The sequence below is a fragment of the Trifolium pratense genome, linkage group LG2 (assembly GCF_020283565.1).
Source record: "Trifolium pratense cultivar HEN17-A07 linkage group LG2, ARS_RC_1.1, whole genome shotgun sequence".
NCBI lineage: Eukaryota > Viridiplantae > Streptophyta > Magnoliopsida > Fabales > Fabaceae > Trifolium > Trifolium pratense.
In genome coordinates, this window is record NC_060060.1 from 60,347,199 (window position 1) to 60,358,841 (window position 11,643).

General features: G+C 34.9%; 2 protein-coding genes across 3 annotated transcripts; one reads left to right on the top strand and one right to left on the bottom strand.

Moving 5' to 3' along the window:
* The first annotated feature begins 92 nt into the window (after positions 1 to 92).
* Positions 93 to 4,721, top strand: LOC123909298 (abscisic acid receptor PYL8-like). Its single transcript, XM_045960117.1, has 3 exons — positions 93 to 543; positions 858 to 1,073; positions 4,325 to 4,721. Exons 1-3 carry the CDS (start codon positions 409 to 411, stop codon positions 4,562 to 4,564), a joined length of 591 nt encoding a protein of 196 aa, XP_045816073.1. The 5' UTR covers positions 93 to 408; the 3' UTR covers positions 4,565 to 4,721.
* Positions 4,722 to 5,884: 1,163 nt separating this feature from the next.
* On the bottom strand, positions 5,885 to 11,643 carry LOC123909299 (polypyrimidine tract-binding protein homolog 2-like). 2 transcript variants are annotated; one of them, XM_045960118.1, is made up of 11 exons: positions 11,417 to 11,643; positions 10,746 to 10,951; positions 10,424 to 10,633; positions 9,508 to 9,570; positions 9,355 to 9,428; positions 8,547 to 8,642; positions 8,398 to 8,455; positions 8,130 to 8,234; positions 7,953 to 8,034; positions 7,114 to 7,226; positions 5,885 to 6,652 (listed from the first exon to the last, which is right to left on the bottom strand). In XM_045960118.1, exons 2-11 carry the CDS (start codon positions 10,929 to 10,931, stop codon positions 6,206 to 6,208), a joined length of 1,434 nt encoding a protein of 477 aa, XP_045816074.1. In that variant the 5' UTR covers positions 10,932 to 10,951; positions 11,417 to 11,643; the 3' UTR covers positions 5,885 to 6,205. The 2 variants fall into 2 exon arrangements, with proteins under 2 accessions (XP_045816074.1, XP_045816075.1); XM_045960119.1 differs by having other exon boundaries at positions 10,746 to 10,954; positions 11,417 to 11,638.

Genomic DNA, 11,643 nt, shown 5'->3' on the forward strand with positions numbered 1-11,643 from the left:
AATAAAAATCTCAGTAACAGTATATTATTGGTGATGTATTCAAGGAAATAATGAAAAACACACATTTTCTTTTTTGTTTTTATTGCGTTTTGTTTTTTCTTCTTTTACTTTTCACGATTTAAATTAAAAATAATAATAATTCGAGATAAGTGATAGATAGAAGAGTTGTTGTTGGTGGTGGATGACGGTGCAAACGCGTTTTAATAACCGTTTCTTTCTTTTTTTGTCTCAACAAACTTCTCGAACCTTCCATCGGAGAAACTCGCCGGAACTAAATCGGAGCTCCGATCGTCGGAAATCAATATTTGTTTATTAGTTCTAGATTCGATTTTTGCGTTGCCATCGTCGGTGGACGGTGGTTTTGTTAGTTATTAAGAGGTGAAACGGTGGCGTTTACGTTTATTGACGATGGAGAACGGCACCGGAAATGGAGGATTTAGCAGCACGGAGATGGAATATATAAGAAGACATCACAATCAGGAACCATCGGAGAATCAGTGTGCTTCTGCTCTTGTTAAGCATATCAAAGCTCCTGTTCCTCTTGTAATCATACTCTACTCTTGATTTGATTCTTGATGATTGATTATTCCTTTTCCGTTTTTTATTTGATTTGGTAGTTTTTTTTTTTTTTTTTTTTAATTATTTGATTTGATTTTAATTTAACTTTAGGTCCATAAATTGATAGTTGAATATGATAATGATGATCTAGTTGTTTGAATCTGGATTGATATTATGATGTGAAGAGTTTGGCTATGGAAACGTGTAATGCAGAATTTAGAAACTATGTTAATTTAATTCAATGATTCTGCAATGTATTAAATGTGTTTATGTTTGATTTTTTTTTTTTTTGTTTCTAGGTATGGTCTTTGGTGAGGAGATTTGATCAGCCACAGAAATATAAACCGTTCATTAGCAGGTGTGTGGTGAGGGGAAACCTTGAGATTGGAAGCTTAAGAGAAGTTGATGTTAAGTCTGGGCTTCCTGCTACAACTAGTACCGAAAGATTGGAGGTTCTTGATGACAATGAGCATATTCTAAGCATAAGGATTATCGGCGGTGATCATAGGCTTAGGGTATGAATATCTCCTTACAATAATTTACCTGCTTTATTTCTTTTGTTGAAACAATAAAACTTTTTCTTACTTAAGAAACAAACCACTCATGCTGAAATTTATCCACATATCGCGCTCAATCTCGCGTGTGATTAAGAGGAATTGGTTATATATATGTTTTTATGTGTGTAAGATGTAAGATACACATTTCACCATTAGTGTTAACTGTTAAGTTTCTGTAAATTTCAGTTTTGAGATCATTGAGAGAGAGATATCTAGCTGAATTGTAACTGTATTTTCATTGATTTAAAATTCTGTTACAATGATTAAGAGAGGAATCCCTTATATAGGACAATTAATTGCCTGGGGCTTACTGCACTAACTGAATTTGGCAGTTAGTGAGTTACAACAGTTTTCTAGATGGTCTCAATTAACTAAAGTTTTGTTTAAGACTATCCTCCAATTCTAATAATTAGAAGAAGGATATACTTAATTAATCTTTGTTGGCAGCTTTAAAAATCTCAAATCCATATCTGTGATGTTGATACTGTTATGGAGGTCTATTAGTTCATTGTTTGGATGTGTGCATTGTATTTCATTCATATATTAGTTACTAATATTATTTCAGTATTTGAGTAGTATAATAAGACTATAAGCTCTAGCCAATATTATACACAACTTTTAATATATTTGCGGTGAAAATATTTTTGCATTCAAATTCTATCCTTTTTCGTCTTTATGATTGTAAGCCGGGTGGGCACTCATTTCCAATGCATAGGATCTCTACTTTTTAATGCTTTCTATCATAATTTTTTTAAAAATCGACACCAACTTGATGGAATAGTCAGGGCGTTTTGTGCACTTATTGTTTAATGTAGTTTGAATTGTTCATAGTTTTAGTGCATGTTTGATAGGTATGCAACTAGGCCTAGGTCCAATGTCCTTGGAAGAAACATCTAGGTTGGGTGATCCATGGGGTGTTATCTTCACTCCGGGCTCTGAGTGTTTGTGTTCTTTCCTTCCTCTGGTGAAGAATTGGGCCTGATCCATTAAATCAGAAAAATGGTGCACCTTTTGAATATTTCTTCTGATTTTATCTCTAGGGCCCATTTCTTCTTTTCTTTATGCCATGTGCACATATTCAATAGTACGATTATTTCCCATATACCTTGTGACCTGATTCTGGATGCTGCAAACATCTCTATTAGAAGACCCTCGTCAATATCAGTTGATGACCTGTCTTTTGCCATGGAAGAGTGTGTCTGGTGGTTTTGGGGGATGGAGGTGGGTTGGCTGGAGTGCTTGGGATCCAACTAATTACGGATGCTGTCTGTTCGCTCCATATCTGCCCCACACCCACATCATTATGCCACCCACAAGGGTAATGTGCTGATTCCTTTCTTAGAGTATGTGCTAGGTCTAACTCAATCCCAAAATAGCTAGTTCAAAGCCAAATCAAGACTATTTTGGTAGTATCTAGTTGGTGTAGGAAACCCCCTCCCACCCAATACAATGAAGTTGTTGGAGGCTGCAATTAAGGAAGCCCGAGGTGGCAGCAATGATGGCAGATAGGGCTTTCAACATCCTTCGTCAGATCAGATGCCTCGGTCCTCCCCACCCATCAATTGATCAGGTTCTTCTTCCATCAAATCTATCCTAATGTCTATTTCTATCTCTCTGTTTTTATATTATCTCCATCCCCCCAGTTATGTTTCTAAATATCCAGTCCTTCATTTTCCCTTTAGTTTTTTCGTTCCAAAAGGTTCCCTTTCTTCATCCTGGACCCAAACTGGCAGATCGCTGGGTCACATAATGGCTGGATAGCCTTGATCGGTTTTCAAAAAGTCTCACCATGTTAAGATCCTTCTAAGCCAACTCTAACTCTAACTCTGATAGCAAGCAAGAGAACATCCTCAAAAATTCAAAGCCTCCCTTAACTTAACTTATCTTAATCAAGTATGCCCCCTGTATTGAAGTGCTGCCTCAGCTAGATCAGCCACCAGTAAGTTTCCTCTCCTTCAATGTTGGTATCTCTATACATAACTTCTAGATTTGCTTTAAGATGCAATATCCATAGCTCAATGATTGTAGCTCTGATAGTAGTTGATAGGTACATGGTCAGAATAGGAAGGAAATAGAAGAATAACAAAATAATTATTGAATAGTTTCTCTTCTCTCTCAATTAGTGAATCCAAGTTAAAAGAGATAGATTGAATGTGTAGTGGGGTTCAAGAATTCCCAATTCCCAGATATTTGAAGGCCTGGTCTCTTCCACCCAAAACTAACTAACTAGCTCACTGCTTCACTTGGGTTCTCCCCTCTATTTATACGCTAACAGACAATGTTTCCTCTGCTATCATAAATTGCTAAGAATGCTCTAAATTTAGAATCTATTTCGAGTCCTGTGCAACGTTTTAGAAAGAAAACAAAAACTGTTAAGTTCAGAAGTGACAGTTTTTTTCTGTTAATTAAAAGGTAATGGAGTTCTCAACAAATTCCTTGGAGTTTGGTTCTCGTTTCCGTTCTCTAGGACGATTAGTTTTCTGACTATGTCCAGACATAGATAAAATTTTCATTGTCTAGGAATTCAACTAATTGTCAAATCAATGACAAATTTAAGATTCCTTGAATTCCATAGGTCACTAATCAACTGTTATCATTTGCTGACTTTGAAACTGTTGTTCCGGATATAACTGGAATTGCTTTCTCCCAAAAAGTTTACTGTTATCATTTGCTGACTTTGAAACTGTTGTTCCTTTATTAGGATATAACTGGAATTGCTTTCTCCCAAACAGTTTAGGCCACGTGAATGGTTTAATACTTCTACAAATAACATATTCAACATTCCTCACGAGTCAATAGTCTAGTCTCTCTTCACTTTGGAGGAATTTGTTTCAGGGAGTAAAATTTTATTCCCAGGAACAGTGTTCAGGAACGTTACTTTTAGGTAAATTTGAAAACATGTTCGGTCAGCATTTAATATTTTTGGGAATATTTTTCAAAATTCAAATTATGGAGATATAAGTGGAACTTTAAATTTATAATATACCTTTCATTCTCATGCCGCCATGTGAAAGGGTATACTCACCTCTTATTATAGAATATAAATCAAATAAAACATTAGAATTTTTTTGTTAAGGCTTGCACTAAATGCGTAAATGTCAGATTTGTTATTTCTTTCTCGCACACAACAGTTTGCCTCTTCCTTCCACAAATTAAAAACAAAGAATCATCTTCTAATAATTTGATGCAAGTTGTATCTTGTCTTTCAGAACTACTCGTCTATCATGTCCCTCCACCCAGAAATTATTGACGGACGACCAGGAACCCTAGTAATTGAATCTTTTGTGGTAGATGTACCAGAGGGGAATACCAAGGACGAGACCTGCTACTTCATTGAAGCCTTGATTAAGTGCAATCTCAAATCACTTTCAGACGTCTCAGAAGGGCATGCTGTACAGGACCTTACTGAACCAATTGATCGGATGCAGGAGTTGTTGATAAGTGGCTGAGAACTTGGCTGCCACGGATGAAGCTTCGAGGCTTACCTGGGAGACGGACTGGCAAGTGGAAATAGTGCTTGTTTCATATGTTTTAGATTTGTAGAATTGCTCATTTGGTCTGCTTTATTAATCGTCTGTGTTATATATATATATATATATATATATATATATATATATATATATATATATATATATATATATATATATATATATATATATATATACTGGTTTCTCTCTTTAGTAGTGTTAAAGAACAGAATATTTTAGACAGGTGTCTGAATCTGGCACAGTAAAAGGTGAAGAAGGACAACATGCTTCAGTGTGATCTTCATGTCATGTTCTTTCTGTATATAGGTGCTGGTGAAAGTTGGTCTGTAAAATTGTTTCCGATTAGTTGTAGTAAAATTCCATCATTTAGCTGAGAATACTTATATAAACAGATCTCAGACTGCTTTGTTTCTTTATGTAGTAGCATTATTATAACTTTAAATTCAGACTTCTTAGAATTCATATAATGTGAAAAATGGTATGCAAATGTTAGCAGAATATTAAGCCATGTTTGTTACATTGTTATGATTTTATCTCATCTGAGTTTTGCTGTTACTTGAAAATAGTCTTCCCCATCTAGACTTCCGATCACAGCTTAGAAGAATTCATGATAAAAAGGAAGAGGATAATTAATGACGGGATTCTTACACCTCCTCCAAGCACGTTGGTAGAGTTCACTAGGAAGTCGATTTAATTTGTTCATCAATCATCAAGTAGCTAGAGTAACTACATCTATGACATTATTATTTCAACATGTATTGATCAAAGCTAATAATACGACATAAATTTGATAGCATAAATTTAATATTTTATAGAAAAAAGAACCAAACTTGATAGCATAAATTTTTTTGTTTTTGTTTTTTTGAACCATAAATTTGATATTTTAAAGAGAAAAGAACCAAACTGCATCGAACATTATTTTCAACCTGTTTTGAAATCTCCAATAACAAGCACTTTGGTAGATGAAAATGCTAACCACATCACACCAAAAAAAGCTAATGAATAAAAAATTAATATTTTTTAAATGAATTATTTTTTTATTACCCTGGTGATCGAAAACAAAATCACATTTTCAATGGCAAACACAATTTTGCTGCACAGCATATAGTTTTTTTTGTTTTCTTTTGCCAAAATATATATAGACTAATTCTGAAACACATCAATATTTTCAAATAAGATTGTGGGGCAAAAAACTCGGGTAAGAAAGTTTAATAAAGCTATATTCTTTTCATCAATTTTTACACATTGTTCGTCTTTTTTATTTTTATTATAAAAACAGTCAAAAACAACAGTACTTACAATCCAATGCTTGCTAAAATACCATTTCCCAAACACATTAATTATATCCAGACCTAATCCAAACAGACCAGAACAAAACATTTTGTTTCAAAACTAAGCCAACTAAACGTTTTTGGACAATTGCACAGCAAATTCGAAATATAAAAATAACAAAGAAAAATGAAAATTTGCCTATTTGAGGTTCAAAACAACATTGGAAACCGCCAGTTTCACCAGATGGGAACCCTAATTTAAATCTCTGCTACAGAGGCCAGCTGACTCTTACCGAATGTAGATCTAATTGAGACAAAGGAGATGAGCATGTTATTGAATGCGATCAGATCCATATGCAGGCATTGTGGCTGCCGGTTGTAGCATACCAGGATTTGAAAATTGCATTCCTGGTGGCATGTTTCCAGATGGCATTTGTGGTGGTACATTTCCAGGTGGCATTTGTGGTGGCACATTTCCAGGTGGCATTTGTGGTGGCACATTTCCAGGTGGCATTTGTGGTGGCACATTTCCAGGTGGCATGTAAATATTATTGTGCATCTGCAGTGGCATAGATTGAGCAACTGCTGGTGGAGCTGCTCCCCATCCTGCCTGAGATTGAGGTATCATAGCTGGGTCAGAAATTGGAGTATACTGAGACACATTGTATTGCTGATCAGGAGGACCCATCATGGGAACAGGTTGCCCTAAAATTGAGGGCTGAGTGTTCACAACAGGTATAAGAGGAATGGTATAGTCTCTACTCCTATCATTGTTGACCTGTAATTACACAAATCATCATTGAAATTAAACTTAACTTTGAAGCCATAATATATGCAGCAAGTTAAAATGATTACACCAGTTGATCCTGCCAGTGCCACCTCTAAAAATTAAAAAGGAAAATATAATACTGAACAGCAAATCTAAAATTATGAGACAGGATTTTTATAATATCGCATTTTCATTTATTTTTGAAATACGGTCAAGAGATTCAATGGTTATAGGGGAAAACTTTTCAAGCTTTGAAGTTGAAGGATTTTCAGTGTAGAACACACCAATAACATTTTCACAGAAAGGAAAATCAAGGTCCAAAACTAGATATTTAACCAGGTGTAGCCATGAACAAAGACAAATAAACCAGCCAGTTAACAAAATGTTAAGACATCAATTCATTTATTCTTTTCAAGCATTTATTTAAAATGACATCACTCCTCAGTTTATAGATAGGTTTGATTGTTTACCTTTATACTAAGATCTGTATGACGTGAATACGAGAGGTGAAGCTTGCAAAATCCTCCATCATATATGCAGTGTCCTTCCAAGGCTTCCTTGGCCACAACAGCTGTCTGAGTATCTGCAAGTGATAGCATATAAGTTTCAATTCTCAAACTTGTAATGACAGTACAAAATAAAACAAGGCATCTAATAAATCTCTAACTATTGATAAGGTTAAAATTCCCCATGTTTCCATGCTGAGACACTGACTTAAAAAATGCATACATAACACTTGAATTATCACTGTTATACCTATCAAAGATAAGTACAGGCCTGGCTTTTAGACCTCATTCTAATAAAAAAAGAAGATAAGTATAGGCCTTGCCGAGGAGATTCCCAGCAAGCAGAATACCCAAATTCCCTGAGAGAACAATCATAGCTCCATAAATTATTTAGAGCGAAATTGAGAGAACAATAACATGCACTTGCAGCTTCAAGTATCTTGGTTAAATATTACCATTTTCTATCCAAAATAAATATCAATCTCAGCAGGACAACTTTTGTTTAGAATGATTATTAGATCACGAGAGGCAGGATCCCTGGGGAGATCACAAACATAGGAGTTTATCTAGGTGCATATAAAATGCTAACAGTATCATTTGCCAGTTTCATCAACTATCCTAAGTTTTTTATTTTCCTTAGAACCGGACAACAAAAAACCACGTTTGAAAACTTTCACCAAATGCAATTCTTTCAGGTGACATGGAAAACAATAGACAACCACACCCACTTGTTTTGCACTATGCACAAATACTAATATATCCAAATAATGATCAGTTATATTCTTCAAATAATCTAACCTAACCTGGATATTGAATCAAAGCTTGTAAACCACCATTCTTATCAAACATTGCAATCTTTTGGATAGGCCCAAAAGCAGAGAAAACCTAACAAAAAACAAAAAAAATAGTAGTAGGATATTATTCTCTAAGCTTTATTGTCAGAAATAATGTAAAAAACGGTTGGCCGGGCTTAAAAGTACCATATGTAAGACATCCAATGTTACAGCATACTGCATGTTCTCAATAGATGCAAGAAGAACGTTACTCTCAGTCTCCAGTTTTTTCCCGTCCAAACCAACCATGACCTGGAAATATTATAAATGAATACTTCAAAAAAAATCCTCATATACAGAGTCACATGCAAGGGAAACCATTGGCGGACGGCGCAGACATAACTGATGTGCATGAAGAAAGGTTAAAACAAGCGATTTGGATGTTTTCAATTACACAAAACAGCGAAAACATTACCTGTCCACCTCCCTCAATGGCTGATTGAGCAACAGGAAGGTAAGGATTGGTATAGTCCCTGTGAAATTTCAAACCAATATCCACAATAAGTATTAAATTAAAAAGCTTGGTTTCCAGAAAGCCAACAATACCAGGGAAAACAGAAATACCTGCTCCTGTGGCTTTGAAACTTCACTGTTAAGTCTGAATGTCCAGAATATGTGATCTTGAGGTTACATGGTCCCACATTTTCAGGGAGCAGATACCTGATAAAGGGTGGGATTAAAGATCAACAATCTGTAATACCAAAACTGGAGAAATAATAAGGCTGATTAATGTTCTAATAACTACAAAGTTGCAGTCTAGCTCAAACTTGGCACTTTCATTTAGTCAAATCCTGCCCAGTTGGCATTCCGTAGCTAATGATATTAACAAAGTGTACTGTTATGAACCTAGGGAAGATCTATGGAAAATGGATAGAAAATTTGAAAATAAATGAACAATTTTATTGACTGATATTAGAAGAAAGATATCTCCTCTAAGGGTTTCCTTACAACAGAGCCACTGCTCTGTTTTTCCTAATTAACAAATCAGAAATGATCCTCAAACCTTATATACCCCTATTTATTTATCTAATAAATCTCCTCTAACTAACAGTTCTAACTCCTCTAGCTAATTGATCTAACCTTCCAAAGTCCAAACCACTTTTCATCCTTTTTTTATAAAGATATAATTAATGAAAAATGAAATTTTAAAGGGGTATTCTATAAAAAGAACAACGAAATTTCTCAAGAATGTCCTATATTTAGGGACACATGTAGTGTATACAAAAAGAACAATCACAGTGTGAATGTACAACAAACAATCAAGTAGATGGGTATTGACTCATCTGAGAACAAATGCACCATGACATTTACCACCATATGATACCCAGCAGTTGAACTAAAACATTGTCAAACAAATATTATAATTTTTTACCTGGGAATGCTTCTTCCATCCAAAGCATCCTTTGCAGAAGTGGCAGTCTCTGCATCTGAGAATTGAACCAGTGCCTAAACAGTAGTACATAGAATAAGCTTGTGGTCATAGTCATAGCATTAAAAGAGGGACAACAGAAAAATATTTACTAACCTGGAATCCCGCTGTCTTCTCAAAAGTGGTAATCTTATGGACAAATCCAAAGGCTGAAAAGACCTACACAAGCAAATGGTAAACTTTCAAGATGATATCTACTAAGGTAAACTTTTATTTTTAACACGAAATGCACAAAGGCTTGTGCTTTCTAAACTATATTATAGAAAAGTGGGAATACAGTAAATTAAAACTTCAGAATATAAGCAAGGTAAATCATAATTTACATAAACTACCAATCTACATTTTATGGACATAGAAGATAAAGATTAAAAAAGAAAACCACAATAGGACATAAATAACACCATGCAAGTTTAAGGCTTTAAGAAAAACAATATATATTTTGAAATACTAAAAGAGAAATGCTTTTGTTGCATGCATTGGTGGTATCACAAGAAATATAACATTTCAAGTAAGCAATGAGCAAAACAAATGAAAAATTCAAAACCATCAAAACAATTGCCATAGATTTTCTCATTAAAAATCTCTAACATTAACCGCAGAAAGTGGGGGAAATAGCTACGCCAAGAACACAAATGAAATGAACAGCACAGAATCTAGTGACTAATCTTATCATATGTACAAGCAAAATGCAGATGATGAGTCAATGAAGCATGGTTGCAAAAACGAGGCCACATGCTAAACTACAAGAGTTGTAGGAGTTCAGAAGGAGAATAGGGAAGAGGTAGTGATAAGGAAAGGAGAAAAGAGACAAACACATAAGCGCTATTTCTCCCAAAGCACTAAGCTTCCATCGAAGATATTGCCTTCACATGGGCCTGCTGATTCATTTATATACATGTCAACAAGTTTTCCATATCCTGACAAAGAACGCCTAATCACAAAACTAAATGACCAGCATCCTCGTGATGACCGTGTTAGCATACATAACTGATGCACACATGTCATTGCTTACCAAGTGCAAGACATCAATGCTGACAAGACGTGCATCTTCACCCTCAATCGTTACTAACAATACATTTCCAGCAACATCTGCAGCAGTTTTGTTATGCACTATTTCTTGCCTATTTGAATATTGCAGATATACAGTTTTCCCTCGTACTTGTGCAGGCTCCGACGATGAGGCATAGTAAGATATCATTGCAATGGCTTGATTCAAATCTCCCTGTAGGTTATGGTAACAACATATAATTTGTAGCTAACAATCAGTAATTTTATTTCATATGAAGGACAAAACAATATCAAGATAAAAATAAAAATAAAAATAAAACACTTACAAATTCAATAAAAGCTTGATTTCGGTTCGAACCAACATTGCATTTTGTGTTCACAACATTCCCAAATGGCTTCCCAAGTTCAATCAGTTCCTCCTCCGTACATTCCCATGGCAAGTTTCTCAAGTGAAGCACCTTCGATGGTGGTTGGGTGTACCGGAACTGTTGCTGACTAGAGACCGATGCCATTTCAGACAATAACCTTAAACCTGCTGAATTGCAATATCCATTATAAAATCAGCTATCATATCATCATACAACTATATGCACAATGCATAATTCAGTTTTCTCAAAAATAATTTCCAACAGATTGCATTCACTACTTCACAGTCACACACTCATAATTTAGCCAGCATAATTCATTTATAAATAACATTATACAAATGCAATAGCTTAATTTTTCTTAAAAATTGAAATCAAATTAAATAAGTGCAGTTGCTAAGGGGAAAAATAACACAGTTTAGAGGTAACAATATAATGCATATGAAATTGAAATTCCAGAAATAAAAAACACATAAATGGAGCTACCTAATCAAATGAAATAGCTAACATAACAGATTTAAGCAGTTTCAGATAATCAAATTGTTACGGAGAGAGAACGTGATTATAACTATTGTGATCTACAAGAATAAAAGCAGAAGGTAGAAAAGAATTAGGGCAAAAAAATCAATTACCAGAGAGAATTGGGAGGAAAAGAGCTTAGAGTTTTGACAGAACACGAAATTAGGGTTCTAAAACATGAAAAAGGGGGAAACGGAACTTCTCCGTTATCAAACGTCCCGTTTTATTGTTTTGGCACCCCCCGTTGGAGTATATGACACGCCTCCTTCACCTGGCTTAAACCTTAATCATATATGAAACATAGATGATGATTTTTTGTTGTTGGGCTAAATTAGAACTT